At 43.7% G+C, this 23,913-nt stretch overlaps 3 protein-coding genes across 3 annotated transcripts; all 3 read right to left on the bottom strand.

Annotated features, from left to right (window-relative positions):
* Nucleotides 1–218: 218 nt before the first annotated feature.
* LOC102700522 (transcription factor bHLH94-like) lies at nucleotides 219–3,417 on the bottom strand. The gene is made up of 3 exons (XM_040523752.1): nucleotides 3,024–3,417; nucleotides 1,980–2,465; nucleotides 219–609 (listed from the first exon to the last, which is right to left on the bottom strand). The coding sequence occupies exons 1-3, from the start codon at nucleotides 3,387–3,389 to the stop codon at nucleotides 475–477; spliced, it is 987 nt and encodes a 328-aa protein (XP_040379686.1). The 5' UTR covers nucleotides 3,390–3,417; the 3' UTR covers nucleotides 219–474.
* Nucleotides 3,418–16,619: 13,202 nt separating this feature from the next.
* On the bottom strand, nucleotides 16,620–17,198 carry LOC121054206 (zinc finger protein 11-like). The gene has a single exon (XM_040523240.1). The coding sequence runs from the start codon at nucleotides 17,196–17,198 to the stop codon at nucleotides 16,620–16,622; it is 579 nt and encodes a 192-aa protein (XP_040379174.1).
* A 3,872-nt stretch (nucleotides 17,199–21,070) lies between these two features.
* Nucleotides 21,071–23,704, bottom strand: LOC102722292 (scarecrow-like protein 9). The gene is made up of 2 exons (XM_006652658.3): nucleotides 23,364–23,704; nucleotides 21,071–23,165 (listed from the first exon to the last, which is right to left on the bottom strand). The coding sequence occupies exon 2, from the start codon at nucleotides 23,102–23,104 to the stop codon at nucleotides 21,203–21,205; it is 1,902 nt and encodes a 633-aa protein (XP_006652721.1). The 5' UTR covers nucleotides 23,105–23,165; nucleotides 23,364–23,704; the 3' UTR covers nucleotides 21,071–21,202.
* Between the last annotated feature and the right edge of the window lie 209 nt (nucleotides 23,705–23,913).

The following is a 23,913-nucleotide window of genomic DNA, read 5'->3' as shown; positions in this document are numbered from 1 at the left end:
TTGGGCCGGACCATGTGCCGATCTCAAGCCCATAGACCGAACCTTATCAGCCCAACATAGAGAGGCCAGGGTCAAGAATTGTTCAAAGCCACATCTCGCCGTGCCAAACCACAAACTTCCACCGGATTCCACGACAACTCCCGGGCGGGCGCGCCGTGGAAAGCCGCAAAACGCACGCGCTCGATGCGCCTGCACGACGGCGAAAACGGCTTAAGATTACAACGGGCAGCCGCATTTTATTGCAGTTACACGGGCTCTTTTGCCCCGCTACGCCATCGACCACAGATGAATCAACCCGTCTCGGTCTCGTCTCGTCTCGTCTCGCTACAGCCTAAGTAGAGAGATCGAGATCTTCCGCGCTACACTTTACAGATGTTGCGCCGCACCGCACCGCACGGCGAGCCCCCGTCGCCGCGCCGGCCGTGGTCACCGGCCTGCGCAACGCCGGAATTTAGGCTAAGCTACCTAGCTAAACTAACCAAATGGCCCGCCCGCCTCCCCGCCGAGCAGTAGCCGCGCCCCCGCCGCCTCGGCGTCGATGATGCAGAGCACGTGGTGCACCGCCGCCGCGATGTCGTCCACCGTCGCCATGCCGCACCCTTCCTCCACCTGCAACCCGCACACGAAATTTGAGGATAATGTCTTTTGCTAACACATCGGCATCAGGCCAACGCGAATTCACGCGAGGCAAAGCGGCGATTCGATGGGGAAAAAATGAACAGGCGAGTGATAGCAAGTACACGAGAGACAGAGGGGCCAGGATGAGGGAATCGATCACCGGCTCCACAGAACAAAGCCGAGGAAGAAAAGAAAAAAAAAAGGCGATCGTCTCGTAAAGGCAGCAGATTCTCCGTTGGGTCCGGGCTTCCGTCGACACGATGACACACAAGAGGGGACGAGAGACGCTGCTGCTGTAAATCAAGTTCAGAAAGCGGCAGCGGCAGACGCACACAGAACTCTCTAGCCCTTTTTTTTTTTTCCTTCTTTTTCTGCTGAGATTTCGCCATGGCGATCTACTCCCCCAGCAGAAAGATTCTCCATGCCAGTGTTGTCCATCGATCTCTCTTTTCTTCATCAACCTATCGATCTAAAAAGATGAAGAAGTGATATGGAGCTAGATATGGTGCAGCACCCGTCGCACATCAAGTTCAGAACTATTCCCATCGCTGTGGTACTGTACCACAGATACAGAGCACGGAGGAACACCGAATGGCGCAAGTGCCTTTCCGCCATGGAATCTCCGGTCAAAAAGCAAAATTGGCCATGGCAGATATATATATGGAGCGACGCGATTTCAGAACCCATGCATGGCCCCGGCCAGCCACAGCTCCAGCTCCTCTCGTAATACGTACGGGAGTACAGACAGAGTACTGTGCTACCGATGCAGTGTGTTACCCAGGGGATCTTGGTCTACGTACGTCAGGTAACTGAGGAGAATATCTGACACATTTTTTTTGTTCTCGTGCAGCAGACAGCAACAGAGATGCATGGATGCATGGAGTTGCTTTCGCTGTGGCGAGTATAGGCTCATGATTGTCAAGACGTGTGCAGCCGCAGAGCTGAGTACACGCAAACGTATGGGGGGGAGGGCTCATGGCCTCACTCACGCATCGTCTTTATCAGTTGGACATGCTAAGACAATCGGTTTGGTAGTTTGTATTTGGGTGTAGTAGTATCAGAGCTTCAGAAGACTTGTCTCTTGCAAACTCGGTTGGTCAGTTGGTCACATCAGGTGCTGCATATTTTGTACTAGCAATTGGATTGGAAGAGTAATGTTAATGGCTTCTGACTAAATTTGGGGTTTATCTGAGTAAAGTATGGAGTATCAGTAACAAGCTAGCTAGACAATGCCCAATTAGACTAACGAAACTTCTCGAACTTTTTTCTGACGGTTTATGCTTAAAAAGGTAAAGGAAAAGCAGCAGCCGTATTTCATCAAGAAAAGGAGGAATTTCTAGCGGCAGAGTCTTGCTACGTACCTTGACGCTGATGGAGTAGAGGGCCAGCGAGCCGAGCGAGGTGACGTTGAGGTGGAGGACGGTGAGCCGGAGCGCCTGCAGCCCGGCCACCATTTTGAGCAGCTGCCCCGGCCGCCGCGGCGCCATCACCCGGAGGCTGGCGTGCGTCTCCACCAGGCTCACCTCGATGTCCGCCACGCCGGCGCGGTTCTCCGCGCCGCCGTCCCGCGGTGGCTGGTGGCACCACACGTACTGCGGGTACGTGAAGAACCGCGCGAACGGCGGTCCATCCGCCGCCGCCTCCTGATCGACCGCGCTCGTGGCGGCCGTCGTCGTTGCGTCAGGCTTCACCTCCTGCTGTTGCTGCTTCTGTGGCGGCGGCGGCGGCGGAGGCGGAGGCGGCTGCTGCATCAGCAGCGTGCGCTTCTGCGCCTCGAGGGATTGCAGCAGCTGCTCAAGCTCCTTGACGAAATCAATGGCACCTCCGACAATGGACGCCTGGTCGCCCTGCACTCCGACCAATTAAAAGCTTAATGCAGAGGCAGATCAACCTAGCATTGCAATTCTAGAGCTAGCATTGGCGCAGTTGTGTCAGCAAGAGTAAACAAGAACAGTAATGTCACGAGTGTGATTTCAAGCAATTGATAATGACAGAGGCGGCATGTACATTAATGGCACAAAGTGGCCGAGGAATATTATGCCCCATAGAGGAACAGTCCCATTCATTATTGTGATAGATGCATGGGCTGGAAGTTATGAAAAAGACCTGGCAATTCCGCAAGATTCAGTTGACAGCAAAGAGAGAAGAATGTGCTTGAACACCACAAAAGCTTACGAACTCTCTTCAAAGAAAATGCTGGATGGGTACAAAAATGTACGATTTTTACTAAGAAAAATCAACAAAACATTATCTTGGCAACTCAGTTCAGCACAACCCAAAATCCAATGTCCAAATGAGAACAAAGTAAGGAGAGATGAACCCCAAGCTTTTCACATTCCCAGAGCTCAACTTCAACTGTTCAACGTAGGAAACGTATAATGTGAGGTAGCAGTAGGTGTACGTACCCGGTGGACGTAGGACTCCGGCATAAGCGACCGGAGCACGGCGAGGTACTCGTTCATCTGGCGGCGGCGGTTGCGCTCGACGGCAATGTGGGTCATCCGCTGGCTCTCGGCGTCCTCCCGACTCTTGCAGCTCCTCGCCCGCCGCCGCCGCTTCCTCCTCCCCGGCTGCGGCTGCTGCTTCTGATCCACCTCCGCCGCCCCGGCCGCCACCTGCACCGTCGTCTCCGGCCCCACCGAGCCGCCGGCATTGCCGAAGAGGAAGCTCGCCGCTGGCGTACCCGCGGCCGCGGCGGCGGCAGCCGAGGCGTCGAACGTGTCGTAGATGAGGACGTCGCTCCCGGCGCTGCACAGCGCGTCAAGCGCCATGTCCGATCGAACGCGCAGCTCGTGCAATCCAACCTCACTATTTCTTGCTGCGCTCGTAGCTACTAGCTTCTTGCCTTCCTCCTCTCCCTCGAAAGGCGCGAGACCACAACTCCACAAGCAGCTGGCGTTCGCGTTGGTGCTACTCGTGCGTCTCTAGCGCAACATGGGAGGAAGCTAGCTGCTAGCTAAGATTTAGCCATAATATCCATGCGACGACGACGAAGAGAGAGAGAGAGAAGCGCACGCAGCACAGCAGCAGTGGACGTCGCAGAAGCTAGCTAGCTCTGCCCGCTCCGCTGTGCCTCTCTGTGGGTTTGGGCAATGCGCTCGCAGTCGCAGGCAGGCAGCGTCGCAGGATGGGGGACGACGACGACGACGCGGGGGCAGATGGATCGTGGATCGATCTCCTGCGCCTGCTGCCGCGCAGGCGCGCACCACCGCGCAATGCTCCAAGAGATTGGCACCAAAAGCTCGCTTTCTTTGGGCTTCGCGGGGAGCGCGAGCTCTCCACGTGAGGAGAGATGGATGGAATGGATCGAACGATATGCCTGAATGCTTCTGCTGCAGGCAGGCTGGCTGGCTGGCTGCTGCTTCAGCTGAAAAGCGAGTGAGAGATTGGGGGGAAAGCCGGAAAGGCGAGTGGAGGAGACGAAAGAGGTGTGGTCTCACTCACTCACTCCATGGCTAGGCCACTCTCATATTTCAATCTTTCATCATCGACACATATCTCTCTGCTGCTGTGATTTCTTTTTCTTTTTCCTCTTCTTGCTTTGTGGTGTTCGATATGAGGATGCCAAGTGAAAGTCACCGGCGCCATGGGGGATGCTGCTGCCGAACTGAGGCCCTGCAAGAAGGGGGGACCCGCACGGTAGCATCTTGTGATGAGGGGTCGTCTCTGATTGGGAATGACCGAACATGGCGGTCGGGTTGCCGAGTTTCTCTCACAGCCATGGCCACTCGATCCTCTCTCTCTATCTCTCCCCCCTGATAATTCACCTGGCTCCTAGCTAGGTTCCGTTGCTTACCATTGCATTATTTCCTGGTCTTACCTCCATTTCAAATATAATTATCTTTGTAATGGTGTTAAGTTAAATGTTTTAAAATTATAGATACTATAAGAATGAAAAAGTCAAAAAGATCGATCCCATAAAAACAATATTATTAGATTTAATATTGAAAAAATATGCCACCCTTTTTATTAAAAACAATATTCTTTATAAATATTATTGGTCAAAGTATCATCTCGAATTCGTACCGTTTTGCTTAGACTACTTGCTCTAATATTTGCTAGGATAACTAGCAAAATACACACACATTGTTTTGTTTTGAAACTAGTCATATCGGCCTATCGCAAGGAGGAAAAATATTTTAAATTTTAGAAATAAGTAGTGATTTATGCTTGTCATGTTTTCACTGTCCAAAATAGGCTCCATTTATTATTGACATGCAAGAAAAAATATGGGTGAGAGTTTTAGATTCAACCCATGACTTCTATCATTCAACATTACATTTGGTTTGAGGGGACGTACATTGGTTCCATGTATCAGAATCTTGGAAAGTTGGTGATGGGTCGTGGTAAATTTACCAGTCAATATCATCCATGCTCTCTTTTAAAGGAGCGCAAATAACAAATAATATTTGATTATTTATTACAATTAAATAGATCCATTTTTATGCATGAATAATCTATTTAAAATGTTACCTACCCCAGCTACACCGTTTGCTTATTTTCAGTGGCTGTCAAGTGGTAATATATTTAAGATGGTAAGGTCATATTTAAATGTAGAACCTACGACTATGTCTCTTATTTAATTTTAGTCAGCAACAAAAAATATATTTTATGATGGTTCATATATTTAAAAATAGTCACGTATGATTTCATTATTAACGTAATAAAATATTTTTTATTACACTACTTTTCTTTTTATACATACTCATACAACAAAGTTTTATTAAATGCTAAGAGTTAACTTTAATCCATTATCATGTATAACAATGAGTCTTCTCTCTCATTTCCTCTCTTTCCAACACGTCACCAAACTTCCTTACGTGACGATTAGTAGAGTTAACTAATAAACACCTTTATATATGTACTAATGAACTTCGTGCCTCCATGGTGGTTGCTTTATGTGATGGTGCAACACGATCACATGCGTACGTGAAGAGGAATTGATGTAGGGTGGACGTACCGTACGTGCCTAGCCACACATGGATTAACAGTGGACGCAGAATGAGAGCGGTAAGGAGAGTAGGAGACAGGGGCCACAGACCAGCGATGCGTACCAGTGCACTTTGGGGTTTGAGGGACGATATATGTCCCCGTACGTGGCCCCCCTCACATAAGCTCTGGGGCAATTTAACTCTGGAGAGCCCGGTCCATATTGTGTCTAATTAATGCAACGTTTGGTTAGGAGGATAAATATATAGTTTGTTGGTCAAAAAAAAGCCATCATTTTGAACAAACATTTTTGTCATAATATGTGACTACTTTAAAAGTACTTACTTTAAAAGAACAAGGAACGAAATCAGTGTAAATACAAGCCACCCAGAAAATCCAGCATGTATGCTTCAAAATTTGTACGGCGAGGACATTATTGATCTAACTAATATACTATTTTATACTTAGAGAAATAAATGAATAAAAGAAAAGGGCATGGGAAAAGTTAATAATGTTTCCGTGGGCTTTTGCTATTGAAAAAAAATGGATTTGACATGTTTCAATTTGCAACACAAGCACATACAAAATGATTATATTTTGGTTAATTATTATTTTCAATATAGGCAATGTATCCATTGACGGTATGGCGACTACTGTGGTTTCCTCTTTCACAAGCTTAGATGATCAAATATTCCTTATGTTCAAATCCAAATATAAATATAGGCACATAGTTCTCTTCTATTGCAGGAACATTGGGCCTGTTTGGGGTGCTTTAAATTCTAAGAAGCAGCTGCTTTGTAGCCTGTTTCTGATAATCTGGAAAAGCTCATAAACCAGCTTCTCTAGCTTCTAGATTCTTAGTTCATTTTTCAGAATCTGTAACTACAGGTTCTCAGAAGTTGTGGACCGTTTGAGACTTCTTCTGGCAGAAGCAGATTTTCCCTGTGAGAAGCTTCCCAAAACAGACAATGAGAGTTGAGAAAGACCACGGCCGAGAAACCTTCTAAGAATGAAACTCCAAGTCAACATATGGCTCGGATTTTTCTTAAAGAAAATGTTTTCATTTTAAAAACATTTTCTATTCTGGGGGGGGGGGGGCAACAATGCTTAGGCATCCATCCAAATTCATCGTAGCAGGCAGGCTGCAACATCGCAATTTTGATGTTAACAATTTCCTTTATTTGTTGCCTCTTCCGTCATTTTTTCTCTTACCCGTTATCCGTATGCAGGAAGGTATTGAATGCGATGTTAAACCTTTCTCACGCACTTCGATAATCTAGATCCTTTTCTTAGGGAGCATTTTTTCCATCCTTAAGCAGATACCATGATATAACACTGTTTTATATGTAAAATTTGATATCTTCTAGCATCTAAACTACCAAGAGACACTAAAATTTTATATAGAAAATAGCGATACCTTATGATACCTCCTTAAGAATGAGAAAAATACTCTTTCTTAGTTGACAAACTAAATATAAACTCATAATTCTATGTAATTGTGGATGACATCATTATTATGTGGTCGAAGAAAACAACTGAGAAAGCCTCCTAGGCCGCGTTCGGTAGGTTGGATAAGAGCAAGTTTAATAGTATAGCCAACTACTGGCTCCAATTCATCTATAGCCAATCTAATAGCCAATGCATACAATAGTTAGCTACAAAATATCAATACATGATCACATATGTCATACACACATTTTGTCTTGGAGTCCGTGTGCAGCTGACTACAAATTAGTAGCTCATCCCTCTTCTCTCTTTTCTCTTATCTCTTTAAAATATGCTTATAGTTGGCTTATAGCCTGCTATTGTATCTGCTCTAAGAAATCTTATCCTTCTCTTTTTCGCGCGCACGCTTCCTGAACTGCTAAACGGTGTATTTTTGCAAAAAGTTTCTATAGAAAAGTTGCTTTAAAAAATCATATTAGTCTATTTCATATTTTTTAATAATTAATAATTAATTAATCATGTATTAATCTATTGCTACGTTTTCCGTACCGAATAAGTTAACTTATCTTCCTCACTATCGAACACGGCCCTAGAGATAAGAAACTCTAGTCGACCTACTCGGCGTGGAAAATTTCTTCCGAAAACCTTTTCAGTTCTAACCATGGATGAAAAATAAACAAATCGCTGTGTCGTTGCAATTACAAACGCCAGAGTACTCTTGCAGTAGTAACATATTTGAACAGTGACCACTTACCATACCAAGTGTGTGTACAAAACAAGCACGGTTTGCAAGAATCCAAGCTGCAGCATGCAGAAATCAAGTTCCCGCACGAATCGAAACGTGGGGGTGGCAACTCCAAGGACACCCTCTGCGTCGCGTAGCCTTGAATATTCTTGTGGTCGTAGACACGCAGCTACAGTCGTCGTTGTAACTCCCTTTTTTTTTTCACTACTCACCATGTGAATGTTCCCTTTTCTATCGAACAAAGCAAATTGTAAGCTGGTCTGGTAGCAGCCTTATTTTGCTGATATTTCTTTGTGCCTATACTTCCAACGAGTAAAAGGCTGTGTTCTTTTATTAGTAAATGGTAAAAGATAAAAGATTATTTAATTTTTATTAGTTATTTAATGGTATAGAGGTAAAATTAACTACTATGAAGTATACAAAACTATATTAAAAAGATAGGACAATAAAATCATATTAAATCCTTTTGTAAAAAATATAACTTTTAGCAGTTCAGAATACATAGGCATACAAAGGAAGAAGAAAAAACTGTACTGTTTTGTTCTTCGTTTATGCAAACTAACGCAGCACAAAAAACTGTACTGTTTTGTTCTTCGTTTATGCAAACTAACGCAGCACAAGTACGAGTAACTTGTACCGAGAAAGATACCTTTAAGAATGTCTTTTGGGATGCAACCAGATGATAAACAGATCGAGGAGGCAGCTAGATGACAATACCAGTTCAGAACACTAAGAAACCAGATCAGATTAGGATACAACTTCGAAAGAATCTAGCCAGCTTTTAGGCCATATGATATGCATATAAAATATATATCACAGCACGCAAATCTTCAAACCGTGCAAAGACCAGGTCTCTCTCTTCTGCAGTGGTTTCGTTCTCCGTTACTGCCGGCCGAAGAATCTCGGATCAGTTTTACAACAATTGATGTATTGCTAGGAATCTCCCAAGGTAGCCTATACGGCACAACAGTATCCCGTTCCCCATGAAAAGGGTTGTACGATCTCTTTAATTAGCATCTTGGCTTGGTAACATACTTATATAGTTAACGAGAGTTGATTCCACAAAAAACGCATACGACAGTATATTTGCAAGTAATCTATAGAATTTGAATTCTAATTTGACTTTTCCTAAAAAAACAAAAGATGCGGAGCTGGTTGTTCAAACATAGGCTTCAAACTATCTTTAATTAAACTTGGGATCGAGATATCATATATGTTTAGCTATGTAAAATATTTTTAAAGTCTTGATTTAATGTATCACCTGAGATCTAAAATACAAACTTTGTATCTCGAGCGTTGACGTAGTCATGCAATTATCTATGGTTACTAGAATATTCTGTTGAAGTCTATCCACGATACTATGCCCCTGAATTAACTCCCGTCATTCCCACCCCAGCCATGGGGAGAGGAGATGAAGATACATTGATAAGAACGGGGATGATCATTAGTGGACAAAGGTCCATAGATTCGAGTTATACATTACAATAGAAAGAGGGTGATTATATATGATTCAAATACAAATATGGTGTGATTGTTTTTCTGAGACGAGCAATATACCAGAATTTGTGGGAGGGGGTATGAGTTGATTTAGGGGCACACTGTAGAAGAGGGGCTCAAACACAAACAATCATCCAAAAGTCATAGCTAGTGTTCTACGAAAATTTCTGTGCGTACGGCTCAACAATCTGACTTACGTATGACCTAATTGATTAACGGCTACAGTGTCACTCACTTAATTCTCTTTTATCTAATTAATTATTACAGTGTTTTAATCGTACGCAGGTAGTATAATTACATCGTACTTACAGCGTGACTGGAACAGCATCAGTTCTAGGGAGAATCAGGGAATCCCCATGCGCTCCATTGTTTAACACAAGCGGAAGCATGCATGGGCTAATTCTCAACGCTCAAACGAGTCCATCACCGTGTGTGCGTGGGCGCTTAAAAGTAAAGGAAAAAGAGAAAAAAAAGGCAAAATACTAGAAAGGTTTGGTGTCACCGCTGCACTGCACGGCGCAGTTTCCACTCGCGAGTTTTTGTTCGCGTCTGCGCTGCTGGGGAGACAGATTTCCAGCAACCACACTGTTCGTGGCGCGGTTTCCGAGGAGCAAAAGGTTCGCTGGTCACATGGATTCCGCTGACAGCTTGGACCATGCAATATGTGCTGTACAAGTTGGCTAGCTAAACCTATGGCTATATATACGTACGTATATTTGTGCAAGAAACAAAGAGGTTCATCTGTTCATGCACCCGGACTCTGTTTTCGTATGCATCGTAAGGGACGTATGCGGTATGGTACGCTACACCCAAAACTTATACTCCTTAACAGTGTTCTCGCCTTGTCGTAATGCCTCATGTACATTAGTGTACTGTATACTCGTCAACCTGTAAGCATATATATATGTAGCTGAAGACGATCGATCATCACCAGGCTTACCTAGCTCCTAGCCGCACCCTCGGTACGCCGGACCATCTCTTCAATAGAGGCTGCCTATATTAATCCTTGAGCACCTCATTAAATTATATTCCAGATCCTATTCTATTAGACCATGTTTAACCGCCTATCTAAATTTAATTCTTCGTATATCCGTCACTCAACTTTTTCATTTCTATTTATGTTTATAGGAGAAAATTTAAATTATTAACCAGAAATCTAGAATTAATTTTAAGATTTTTTACCAAAATTTATTTCTCAAACTTGACTTTTAGATTACCAAGAATACATATATAAAAATTTTATTTATAAATTATTTTTTGTTTTTAAATAAGTTTTTTATCATCCTTAAAAAGTAGCTCAAGGTACCAAGAATTTTAGTACAATTTTTTGGCACCTCGAGATACATTACATTGTATCTTAAGATATTATACTTTTTACACTAAAAAGTATGATGTCTCGAGATACTTTTTTAAGAATAGTATAAAAGCTCTTTCAAATATGCGTTTGGAATTACCTCTTCCTCTCCGGACCGGCATGCATGCATGCGCCCTGTGGCGACACGGATCGATGGCAGTTCAATCGGACGCCCACCTTGCATGCTGGCGCTATTAACTAACGTTTTACGGAGAGAGATCAGGCGAAGTAGCCGTTTTGGAGTCACATGTACAGCGTTTGCATGCCTGCGCCTGCCTGCCAGCCAGCCGGCCGGCCGGGCAGCAAAGAAATAAAATGCACGGGCTGTCCGCGATCGATCGGTGCACATATCTGGCCGGCTGTTACGTTCCAAAGCGAAATCAATGTGTTTTTGGTGCGACGCGCGCGCGCGTGGGAGGAGGCTAGGGCTAGCGCACCGCACGGGCTGTCCCGCTGCCGGTCGATCGGATCGCTGCCCGAAATCACCCGGCGCAGCTAGCTAGTGGGGGCATGGTATTGTACGTGGAGAGAGCGGCGGTGGTCAATGGCCGATTGCCTGACCACCGGGTTTACAGCCTTATTACTGCACTCTGCAGGAATCTGGCCCCTTCCCCCGCACGGCAGAGCGACGGCAACTTGCGCCACATGCTGTACCATGTACGTACGTGTGACCGAGTTTGTCCAGAAGGCAAACCGAAGTATTTCGAAACCCGTTGCCAGCATTTTTTATATAAACAAGAATGTGCCTCATTTTAGGAGAAATGAGACCAAACCTTACGTTCCGCAGTTAATTAGAAAAAAAGCTAGGTGAAAATCACGACTACAACGGTCACCTCCAACTAATCTAACAACGAAGAACACACAGGAAAGACACCCAACGCAGCTCAAACACTGATCAACACCACCGCCAACAAGTTCTTGAAGCAACTTGAAGGGACAGCGAGAGTCCCCGGCCCACTCCCTTACAACGACCAAATGTTATGATCAATAAGCATCAGGGCAAAGATAGTAATCTAAACTATCGCTGAGCACAACTCGATTAGACTCGTGGTATCGTTGTCACACGCAGTAGCGGTATCAAGCTTGGGCAGCTTGGGCTCGAACCCCACGCCTGACAAAAAAATACATTGAAAAATTACTATATTTTAGTTTAAATTTATTTAAACAATTTATATTTCATTGTTGAGCACTAAACTTTGTAAATTTTTTGTTTCGCTCCTAGTCACACGTCGATTGCCCATCAACGCCACAGCTCCGACTTCACGATCACCGATCTTGTTGAGGCATGAGGCATGGCTGAGCCAGGCAACAAGCCCCGTAGACCGAAGCGTCTTACTTTTTCATACCGAAGCGAGACACCACCGAGTAATCGAGTATATGTCCGACTTGAGTCACCATTGTCAAGCTTGCAAATGCAAAATTGCTCCGATTCCCAGCGAATAACATACAGACACTGAGACACCGCTTGTAATTAAGCACAACTTTAAGTCATTGTTGCCCAGTTCGTCGACCGACTTAACACAAAACCTTCGACTTTCCAAAGGCATCCTTGGGTAACTAATTCGGGCCATGATCGAGCCATCGTTGAATCACAATGATGAATTCCATGACGATATCTTCAAGTAGACCACGATGCCAAACTGTCGTGCTATCGCCGATCCAAGAGTTGGCTAGGGTTTTCACCTACATAATCCATACATAACGAGGAAGGGACGCAAGGATGAGCGGTGCCGGCATATGTTGGCACTAATAAGATACTATCTCCGGGTTATGTTTGTTTGACGTTTTGGACAAACACTTTAGCTTGTTTTCTATGTAATTTTTTGGTCCTAAACGTCATTTTAATTGTGTCCGGAGAGAGTAATACTTATGATGAGTGGTGGTTATTGGTACTGATTTTAACTAGCATCATGGTCCGCGCAGATTGCACGGCTAGCTTCGTTATGAAATTTTTTATATAATATTAAATATAGTTTTATATTATATTGTAAAATATATAATATTAAAGTGGTAATATAGTTTTAAACTTGAACCTAACTTAGATCAAACTTTTACATTTGATGCACCGCAAATTAAAACAATGACTTCTTTTATATTATCTTAATAACGTAATATATCTAAGAATAATGCTACAATAAATTAAAGTTGTACAAAATTTATGACATAATATCTCTTATTTCGTTTGTCTTCTTTAATTACGTATCTTTCATATATATTACTTATTTATGATTGTACGTAACCTGTTTTAGACATATTTTTAGGTATACGAGGATTTTTTAGTTTAATCTTGCACGATATCCTCGTAGGGATCGCGCCGATTAAAACAGTCTGATTTTTTTCTTTCCTCGTCCGATTTCCAAAAAATATTATCTTTTCTTTTTTATCTCTTATTTTTCTTCGATTGCTCGATTAAAAAACTGACTTTTTTTCCTTTCTTTGGACGGCAGCGGCATCAATTCAAACAAAAAACATGATTTTCCCTTCTCTTGTCCGATTCCAAAAAATATTATCTTTTTTTATCTCTTATTTTCCTTCGACGGCTCGATCCAAAAAAAATCTGATTTTTTTCTTTTTCGTCCGATCCAAAAATCATTATTTTTTCTTTGCTTTCCTTGTCCGATCCAAAGATCATTATCTTTTCTTTTTTTTTTTCAATTCCAAAAGATCACTTTTTATCCAAAAATCACATCCTTTTTTCTCCTTCAAAACTATTTTCCTTCGACGCTCGATAAAAAAATCGATTCCAAAATATCATGTTCTTTTTTATCCAAAAAGACAGTTTTTTCTTCTAAAAATACTCCTTTTGGATCCATGCTGTGCGTCCATAGCGGACCCTACTGGGCCCAGGAGACTAAGAGCAATACGTTCTTTCTTTTGTCCGATTAAAAAAATTTTTTGTCCGATTGATTTTTTTTCTGTTTTTTGTCCGATTGATTTTTTTCTTTTTTTCTTATTTTCTCTCGATAAACGTGAGATTTTTTAACCCGTGAGAGCGAACGTGGTGGCTTCTACTTTATATATATATATATATATATATATATATATATATATATATATATATATATATATATATATAATAGATTAGAACTATGAGATCCTTTGTATATCCTTGCAACCAATATAATAGTCACATTTGCAAATCTGTCAATGATTTAAATAATTATCGTAAAACTATCGTTATAAAAATTAAAAAATATCACTAAAACTATTATTCTAATAATATCCTTACAATATGTAGAAAAACCAATGACAAATTTGTAAATAGACAAGTATAACATGACGCTTCATATGTTGCGGTTTCAAGTTTAAACCTCCGCATGACTCATTCGCGATAGAAAATGCCTGATACATATGAGGTGTATAAAAATTTATTCCAAATTTATTTTTGAATTGTAAATATACCGTTTATTTTTTAGGAAAAGGACAAAAGATCACCCATATATTATGCGGATTAGTGCTTGCAGGCTGTAGCATCACACAGGAAATTAATGTTTTACACATGTTATGAACAGTACAGATCAAAACAATATTAGGTTCACGAGACTACTGCTCTGTCGGATTCATGCACGTCGCAGTAGTGATCTGCCACTCTGCCATGCGGTGATCGAGGAATGAAGCTTGCTAATCAGCGCTATAGCTGGAGGTGAGAGGAGAGATTGATCTCCGAATCCTCAACAGTTAACAGCATATCGTTTGGGAGAAGTACGTTGGTGTGGCGATGCAGTTACAGAAGTGCAACTCTACTAAAATATATAAATCCTGATGCCTATAGTTAATTACGCGCTTGAGAGTGTGTCTTTGTGTAAATCCTAATAGCTCGGAGCCTCGGAACAGTGTGAAGTTCATGGCTTTTTCTATAGACTCTGACCCTCTGTCTATCCAAAAGGCGCACACTCGAGTGTACGTGGCTTGCGTTTGCCTGTTGCGTGTGATGGGGAAAAAAGAAATCATGTACGTCATACACATGGCCCATGCCGTCGGCCGTGCAGCGATCGCCACTGATGCCTGGTATACATACAGCACGTCACGACCGGGCGGCCGGGACGCCGGGTGATTCCTTCATGATGAGCAGGCTAGCCAAAGCACACCAGGGCCGGGACACCGTACGCGGGCGGTGTGGGGTTGTGCGCCGACGCGCGCATGCAATGATGCAAACAGCGTGCGCGGCGTGCAAGTGGAGAAACCGGAGGCGAATCCTGAAGCGGGTGATCGGCGACGGTGTCGCAATTAACGCACGTAGGCATCGATCGGTCCCCGTTCCGCGTGGACGGCATCACGCAGCACGCTGTGCGTGCGTGCTTGCTGTGCCGTGCCACCGGTCGAGCAGCAGCTGGCGGCCCCCGATACAGCGCTGCTGCACGGCCAGATCCCGATACACTGCGTGCAGCATATGCACCCCGATCTCTGCGTTTTTCTTCCTTTCTACGGAGTTGAGCTGATCACTGTCAAGCTGCCGTGTGGGGGGAGACGGGAGCGGATCGCAGGCGGTGCCGAATTCGTCGGATCGTATCCGGCTATTCGTACGGGGGAGTCGGGCGAGCGGGCCGCGGGAGGGTGAGAGGTGTAGGTGGGGTGATGGGCTGTGATTTGACGTGATCCTGCAGCGTTTTGGGCCTCAAGGGAGGGAACACGTATGGATTGAGTTTGGTCACGGCTTCGACGTGTGATGCAGCGAGTTCCTTGACAGGCCGGGGCCTCTAAGCCTTTATTTTTCTTATTTGTGTTTCGAGGGTTGTTTTTTTTAAAAAAAAAAAACTAGTAAGGTGATCCCCATACGTATTGTGTGGCTCGCATATTTATAAATTTTATCTTTGTATGAGATATTATATTCATATTAATTAGTTTTAATTTACATTCTAGATTTTTTCTAAATTGTATTTCTACGTGAAACCTCTTTTCGCTTTTCTTTATTTCTTAATTCCCAATTTATATTTATACTTCTATATAAATTGTACCAATGCTTGTACTTAAACTCTTTTTTTATAATATTTTTTAAATTCAAGTTTTACATACTTTCAAATTGTATTTATATATTGACTCTTTCTCTTAATATTACTCTTCATTTAAATTGGACTTTTGGATGTTTCTAAATTATACTTGTAGATGTACTCTTCACTTAATATTAATTAATTTTCAATTTTTAATCTGAATTTTGGATTTTTCTTACCTGTATTTACACGTGAGCTTATTTATTTTTCTTTCTTTCTAATTCTAAAATTCTATTTATAATCTGAAAGCTACAGCGATCTTAAAAAAACAAAGCCTAGGCCAGGCCCAACCCCTGAGCTTTCTCGGGTCGGGTTGGGCATATTTTGGGGGTTTTTTCAAGCTTTTCATAATTTTTAGGCTTTTGGGCAAAAGATAGGTACAGGCCCTAGCCCCGGTGGACGTTCGGGCAGGATTGGGCTCGAACTTTCCTGGTCGTGCCGAGTTGGACCGAGCCATGTTGGAACAGGCTTACTATTAACTTGTAATTAGTTGCTGTTTTGTTATAGTTTTTCTCGATAATCAAAGTAACAAATAATTGATAGAGAAACAACAATCAACTTTGAATGTTTGGTTTATAGGATTGTATTAACTTTTATTTGCATTGCAAAACAAAATCATAGTGTTAGCATGTGTACACTCCTAGTGTATACAGCAGATGAAGAAGATGCTCCTAATATTCACTGCCATCCTCGGACAGGAATCCTTGGCGGCGCCTCAAAAATGTCGGAAATCACGGGGAAGAAAGCATCAGGCATCACACGCCGCTGTATTTTAAATTTCAATCACCTATTTTTCTTCGTTCCTGTTGCCTCACTCAAGAGGCCTGTCCTTTCTGTAACCATTTTATCTCACTTTTTAATGGTAGCAACTTAGATTGTATCTCACTTATGCCAATGCATGCACTGAAAACTCATTTCTTAGAAAATGCACTGACAAATCATAAGTCTCACTCGAGTTATTTGCCGATAAATAGTGAAAGTGAGGGAAAAGAAATCACCCATCATGGAGACTGTAAAAAAAATCCTCTCCATGATATACCGATCACGGCCACCCGAGCCGCAGCTCCAGGTCAATTTTCTTGTCGTTCTCGCCGTCGTCGCCTACATTGCACCGGTGATCATGGTCACGGCGGGCAGCCGCCAGCGCAACGGGCGCGGAGAGCAGCAGGTCCCCGCTGGGTATGAGCACCGCCGCGCCGCCCGCGCTGGAGTTCAGTATGGGGTACAGCACGGCGTACTCGGTCGTCGTGGCGGCCGCGGGCGCCTCCGCCGCCGGCGATGCTGCGGCGGCCAGCTGCTGCTGCTGCCCGGCGCTGTGCAGGCCGTGGCCGCGCATCTTGGCGCGGTCGCGGCGGTGCACGTTCATATGCCCGCCCAGCGCCTGCGCGGACCGGAACTCGCGGCGGCAGAACGCGCACCTGTAGGACCGCGGCGGCCACGTCCCGCCCAGCCCGTCGTCGTCGTCGTCCACCGCCAGCTGCTCGTCCGGCACCGGCCGCCCGGCGCTCTGCACCACCGTCGGCCATCTCCACACCACGGCGGGCTTGAGCCGGTGCCGCTGCTTCAGCAAGTCATGAAGCGTCAGGTGCTTCACCTCCTCAGTGCTACTGGTTGGCGCCATTTTTCGGTGTCAAGTCAGCTCCTGAGTGCCTTTTAACTAATTTTATTTAATTTGGGCGCGAACACTGACGAGAACTGTGTGCGGTTTCGTCGCCGAGGTATTTATACAAACTTTGCTGCTACAGTTGCGCCGGGTTCGGCGAGACAAAATGAGAGGCTAGCATTGGTATGGTACTTTGGTAGTGTCACCGAGATGTGTACTTTCATTAGTGTTTGCAAGTGTGACACACAGAAAATTCTAGCTATATACTGCAAACTGGCATGGGCTGTATCACCTAACCTGGTGAATGCTGGGAGCTGAGCTGATGGAATCAGCAATAAACTGCTAAGGAAAAAGCTTATGGCACAGTTGTGTTGCACTGGCTTCTGTGATGCATCCTTAAACTTGAAGGTTGGGATCAGTGAGGTCGATCTGGAATCTGGGTGAAGTGCTTCCAAGGAGTAGCTAACAGCATTATACTGGATTGATAAAAACAATTATTACAGTAAAACAAACCTGAGAGGTTACAAATATGTATCGCATTGAATATACCTGGAGTATGTTGATCTATCAAAATGTACAAAGTAATGCACCTTATTTGTTCATCTATCCAATTCAAATGCACCTTATGTTCGACGGAACTTCAGAGTAAACAAGTAGACAGAATTCTTATCCACTAACCAGATTCGGTCTGAAGAGCCCTGTGCTAATTAACTGTTGGGTTAATCCATCCATAAATAAATCCTAGAAGCCAGTACTCTTTACTCTCTAGGGAACACCAAGCTTGAAGTACTTGAATTTTCGTTTTTTCTTATATTTTGAATAGTGTCTGGTTATGTGTTATTTTTTCTTATATATGCCTAGCATGAGGAGTTACTTAAATTTCAGACAAGAAACGGAAGTAAGCACACATGTGCTAGTAAAATGCGTGATGCTAAATCATCAAGAAGAAGTGTGATGCTAATATTAAAGTGGGATCTTGAACTGTCATGCACTCTCTGGCAATGAGACAAACTGAGTAAATCTCAAGTAAAACACTTACAACCAAACAGGTAAAAACCGTTAAGCTCCTCACCGCCATATAATATTCAACGCCAGCTGTTTGCATCTTGTCCAAGAGACAAATATGTCATGGGTTCCTTCACCTGAATGTCCAGGCTTGCAAACCTTCATTTTTCTGCTTCTAGAGTATATGTTCTGATTCTAGAACGGAAGGTATGATTGGCCTATCGATCACTCCAATGAGGTTACACACATGCTTCAGAATCTGTTTCCAGTTTTTCCAATACACAGTATATGCAGTTGATTATTCATGTGATGTGTATACGATATGCAAGTACGTCGTCCTTGCATATAACTAACGTTGTCATAAGTCAAAACATCGTTATCGTGCCTGGATGTGAAGTCCAACCATTGGTGCCTTCTTGTGTCGTCCTCGTGTCTGTATATTCTAAAGTTTTAATGCATGCTTTCTGTATAGTTTAAGGCATATGCTGAGAAACTATGCCACTGGATTGTCTGGAAGAGTACAATACTAAGGGCATTTCTTGCTCCAATTTCTTGTGTCCAAATCACTAGGGAAAATCCGTACGTCCTGCGAGCATCGGTCTTATCTAGACATTTAAGTGCTTGTGCTTTTCATCTAGAGTTAGTTCTAGATGGTAATGTGATAGTTATGGTTGTAACAGTGTTGATGTTTTCACTGATACATTGCTGACATAGCCACATAGGTGTAAGAGCAGAGCAGATTTGTCGTTGCTTACTAAAAATATTTAATCAATGCAAAGCACGTACGTCACAAATGACAGCTTAAAATATCTATTCGACAACTCACAAGGCATGAAAGTACGATCAATGGAATTGAGAGTTCCAACTGCTAGTTTGCTAACTAGGAGAAGATGCGTTGATTAAAGCTTAGGGGTTGACTTCGGTATATTTTACTGATATTTTACTGATAGTATCATTTAATTTATATCGTTCTATTTTTTTGACGATTCACGACTGTAATTAAATTATACTACCAATAATATTATGTGTAATAGAAATTTAAAGAGATAATATTGTCCTTTTTATTGTGATCTTTATTGCAAAAAAAATTTACTAAATACTGCTAATCAAGTAATTAACAAGTATAAAAAATATCATTTTTCTACTAGCAATATAATACTACCAGTAAATAAAATAGTTGCCCTAAAGGTTACTGGGCACAGATATCCCAATGTTTTGGGACGGTAAAGCAGCTTATCCCAGTCTAGCTGAGGAGAAAAGAAAGAAACATTCACATTTACTCCCTAGATTCAGAAAAGGAAAAGAAATTATCTGTAATGCCGATTGTTGAGAGAGCAGAGATCAATAGCTTAAAAATTGTAGTTATACTAAAAAAATGCGCTGTATAAATACTTTAGTGTCTGAGATGGAAATCATAGATCCTACTGCAAATCAAATGCGTTTTTACGCAGAAAGGCCTCCACACAGAGGAAGAGACCCAACTCTACAGTTCGGCCTAGAAGCTGGATAGAGAAACAAGAAGGAAAAAGTCTATATTTGTTCCCTCAACTATATCTGGTCTTATATACCTCCCTCTCCCTCGATCATAAAAACGGGTATAAGATCCGTGTCGAAGATTTTATATATAAAGTGCAGAAAAGAAAATTTCTGCTCGCACAAATGTCTCTGATGGCGTTGCGCAATCTGCACGGCACATTGGCAGTACCCGCAAGGATCGATCTTTGCCAATTTGCAGGGTGAAGCTGAGAGAGTTATCTCCCAGATTATCACGACGCCGTCGAGTTCTCCAACTCCGACTCCGTGCACTGCGTGACAGATCGAATCGGCCAAACCGAGAGCCCCAGACCAACTACCCAAAGTAAATCAAGTTGCGCGCGGCTACCTTTCCCCTGTCCGATGCACGATTCCTGCTCCAGTAATGCCGCGAGCTAGGGTGCGGGGGCGTGTGGGGAGCACATGCGGCCGCCGCGTGCCAGTGACTGCTCTGCCTATTGCCACGGCGCTGCGCGTTCTATGTGCTTTCTGATGCATCTACGCGTGACTGCTCTCACTCATTTGATCTCTCCAGTCTCGCTGTTTCGCTTATGTTTATACTCAGGGGCGGATTCAGCGTGGGGGCTGCGGGGACTCTAGCCTCCCTACACGCTGGATCCCCTTTAGAAAATAGAGAAAAGAGAGGAGGGGAAGAAGAGGATACGAAGAAAAAGAGGGGGCTCGAAGAAGGAGTAGATAACCAGCTCCTAATCTTTAAATCTTGGATCCGTCTCTATTTATTTTTATAAGATAAATTTAGATTTTTAGCCTAAAATCTAGAGTTGATTTTAAGAGTTTTTTAATGATAGTTTATTTTAGCATTTACTTTTATATCACTAAGAACATATATATAAAAATTATTTTTATAAGTTTTTTTTGTTTGCTACTTCTGTTTGTCATCGAAATGAAAACATTGTATTGTGCAGAAGAAAAAACCATTCTGGGGCAGCTACTTGCTCATGTTGTACAGAAGAAATAACATGTTGAGGCGCGGAACTTGCGAGTTCAGAAGCATTACACTGAACAATACATTAACACTTGTGAGCAAGTGGTGATTTGTTTTTGGGCAGATAATTGTGCCGTTCCTTTGGTTCATTGAACTAGTAGCAAGTTGGTCACCAGGCACGCTGTACTAAGTACTATTACAGCAAGTTGCAACCATTTGGTTGTTTACACCACCAGCTAGGCTTTTAACCCTTTGTGCAGTTTGTACAATGAAAATAGCACATGCATGAAGTGTATCTGTCCTATAGTTCTGATCCCCACGGCTCACACACACAAACACCCTTGGGAAATATATCCTGTTCTATCAGATACCATTGTCATGCCAACATGAAACATATACTCTATTTCAGTCAGAACTCAATATCTTCTGTTGCACAGAAATAGGTCAAAATTCATTAAAATAAGCATCAGACATAATCAAATAATGGAGTGGTATCTCCACAGAAGAAATCAGCTCAGTTAGTGATATTTACAGTCTACTAGTTAGGTTCCCATGTTGAAAGAGCAAAGATGATACGCCCCTTCCAACCTTGCAGCATCCATTTGTTATCTTCATCAACCAGGAAATCCCTGTGATAGGACTTACTCACCTTGTATCTTGCCTTCTTCACCGTCTCTTGGTTCAGTGGTAGCTGCTTGAAGCCTGCCCTGATGTTCCTTACCTGCCATTGTTTGTAAGTCTCTGGCCTTTCAACTCTCTCAGTGCCCTCACAAGCAACCACATTAAGAGCTTCCCGTCCGAAGAGATCTCTTTCGATCAGCAGCCTGTTTTCATCGACCCGTGAAGCAGTCGTTTCAAGCATATCAAAGAGTGAAGAGTAGTAGAACAGGGCCTCCTTGAAGCGTGTCACGAAGAAGGGCGCGTTGTAGGTGCCATTGACAACACCATGGATGAACAAATGTGGATTCATCTTCCTTATCGTCTTCAGAACCTGAATTCTTGGGCTGTCATCTGTCACCATTTCGTCCATCATGTTCCTCATCCGGAAAAGGCAGTTAACAACAAGAAGTTCATCCTTGTCTATCTTAATATCTTCGACACGGATAGTGTCCCACTTGGCAGCAATGGCATGGTATTCGAATGGAACGTTGAACATACGGGCATAGTCATGCAACCGATGCCCTGTCGCTTCTATGAGTTGTGCAGGGCGGAATCCCGGCTGGGGTAAGTCGATACCGGTGATCCGAACGCTTGGAGGGCCACCAGGCCTCTTCGAGATCCGCTGGAAGAAGATTGGCCACTGGAATCCATACTGTATACCGTAGTCAACAATGTGCAACCTTGCCACACCCTTGGACGCGTTCAAGATGGCTTCAATCGAGAAGAAGTTTGATATTTTCTTGAACGGGCAAGCTGTAACATACAGCTTGAATGCGTTCAGTATATCAGCAACAGAAGTTCGCTTCGCAGCAAGCGTACGATAAATGCTGCTGCCAGTGCCTGCTAGGCGAGCCTCCAACGCATTAGCAAAGCAATGTGCCAATCTCTGCCCAGCGTCTCCATATGCAGAAGAACGCTGCCGAATTTGTTTGAGCAACTCGTTGGAGTTCCGATGATCATCGATGGCAGTGGCCTGTGCACAATGTATGAGTAGGGTTGTGAGATCGACCGCATCATCCTCCGGAGCTGCTCCGGATTTTCCTCTCTTTCGACCTCTCTTATTCCCTGATCCTTTCACGTACACTCCACAGCTTCGCGCTTCAGCTGGCAGTGGAGACCGGAGCTCGCATTCACCATTGCACAAGAGCACCTTGTCAAACATCTCTCTGATAGCCTCCTCCTCAGACACTGCCAACTGCTTGCTCCTGCTCGCTTCCTCGAAGAGTAGACAGTCATCATGCGGGTTCTTCCGGCCTTTGTGAACAGCACACTCTCCCTTCTCCTCCTGAAATTCACAGGGCACTGTCTGGCAAGTGGTCTGTGTGCTTGTAAGCATATCAAACAGCCCTCCATTCCCCGTGAAATCACAGCAAGAATCTATCCACGAGTTCTCCTGACACGCCTCGTTGCTAGCCGTGAGGATGTCAACGAATGGCTTCTCGACGGTGAGGAGGACTGGGTCCTCCACCGATGCGACGGTGCCAGGGCAAGACTCGTCTTCCTCATCTTCAAGAAGAAACTGATTGATGTATGCTAGTACTGCATCATCGGCAGACTCAAGATCCTCTGAATTTTCCAGCTCGGTTGTGGTTGATGTGGGGCTTGGGGTGGATCCAAACAGACCAGCCGGTGATGGATGCGAATCACCAGTGGAGATGGGGAATCCGTTGGAAGGAAAGAATTGAAGGGGGAAATTAAGCAAGTGAGGCGCAGGTGGATTGGGAATGGAGAACAAATCCCCATAGTCAACATCATCATAAGAACCAGAATCCATGAACATGTTTCTTGAATCTTGGAGAAAGATCCAACCTTTTTGCTTCCTCAGTAGTATTACCCTTTACCTGTAAAACACACGGATATCACTGAACAGAACTAAACAAATACCATAAAAATCTGTTCTTTTTTTCTTGCAGAAAATACCATGAAAAATCTGATGGTGCTATTGCCCAAGAATCTTACAAGCATGGCATGATACCCTGTTCGTTGGAGTATATACTCATACTCTAGAATGCAGAAAACAAGCAAAAAACACATCTCACCTCACAAAGTGAAAGCCATACAAGAACAGCGCTCCACCAAGATCCGCGAGTTGCGTCGTTAAGAACGAAAGAACAGCCGCGTGGTTGCGACTCCAAGAGCAGAACACTTGCTGAGTAGTGCCGTCTTTTTCATCCGAAACCGCAAAATCTATCCTGGTCGTTGCCTTTGTCACGCAAAAACCTCAGGAAGAAACTAGAAAGCAGATGGTGATTTTATGGTCGTTGCGGTGGAGAGGAAGCGCCGGGAGCCCCAACACCCAACAGCCTCGGTTGGCTTTGGTGCTGGAGGAGCATTGATTATTGTGTTTTTGTGTGATGTCTTTGCTGTTAACCATTCTGGGAAGAGTTTGGTCAATTGGTTAGTAGCAGTACTCCTACTTTGTTTAGTACACCTGCAGCTTTAATCCATTGATCAAACAAGATGGTCAAGTGGGAAGAAAGGGGGATGTACCACTACTGCTCAGGGAATCTCATGTCAAAAGAAAGCAGAGATGGAGGATTTTCTGTGTTAATAAAATTTTGCATCCAACTTGATGTAACGGATATAACT

This window comes from Oryza brachyantha, chromosome 4 (assembly GCF_000231095.2).
Source record: "Oryza brachyantha chromosome 4, ObraRS2, whole genome shotgun sequence".
NCBI classification, from domain to species: Eukaryota; Viridiplantae; Streptophyta; class Magnoliopsida; order Poales; family Poaceae; genus Oryza; species Oryza brachyantha.
This window is presented reverse-complemented; position numbering and strand designations above follow the sequence as displayed.

Bases quoted from the DNA above. Each gene is read 5' to 3' on its own strand.
- LOC102700522 (XM_040523752.1), bottom strand. From the start codon at position 3,389: ATGGCGCTTGACGCGCTGTGCAGCGCCGGGAGCGACGTCCTCATCTAC. The intron at 2,466-3,023 runs GTACGTACACCT...GTCGGAGTGCAG, and splicing joins CGGAGTCCTACGTCCACCGG to GGCGACCAGGCGTCCATTGT. The intron at 610-1,979 runs GTACGTAGCAAG...TGCGGGTTGCAG, and splicing joins TCTACTCCATCAGCGTCAAG to GTGGAGGAAGGGTGCGGCAT.
- LOC121054206 (XM_040523240.1), bottom strand. From the start codon at position 17,198: ATGGCGCCAACCAGTAGCACTGAGGAGGTGAAGCACCTGACGCTTCAT.
- LOC102722292 (XM_006652658.3), bottom strand. From the start codon at position 23,104: ATGTTCATGGATTCTGGTTCTTATGATGATGTTGACTATGGGGATTTG.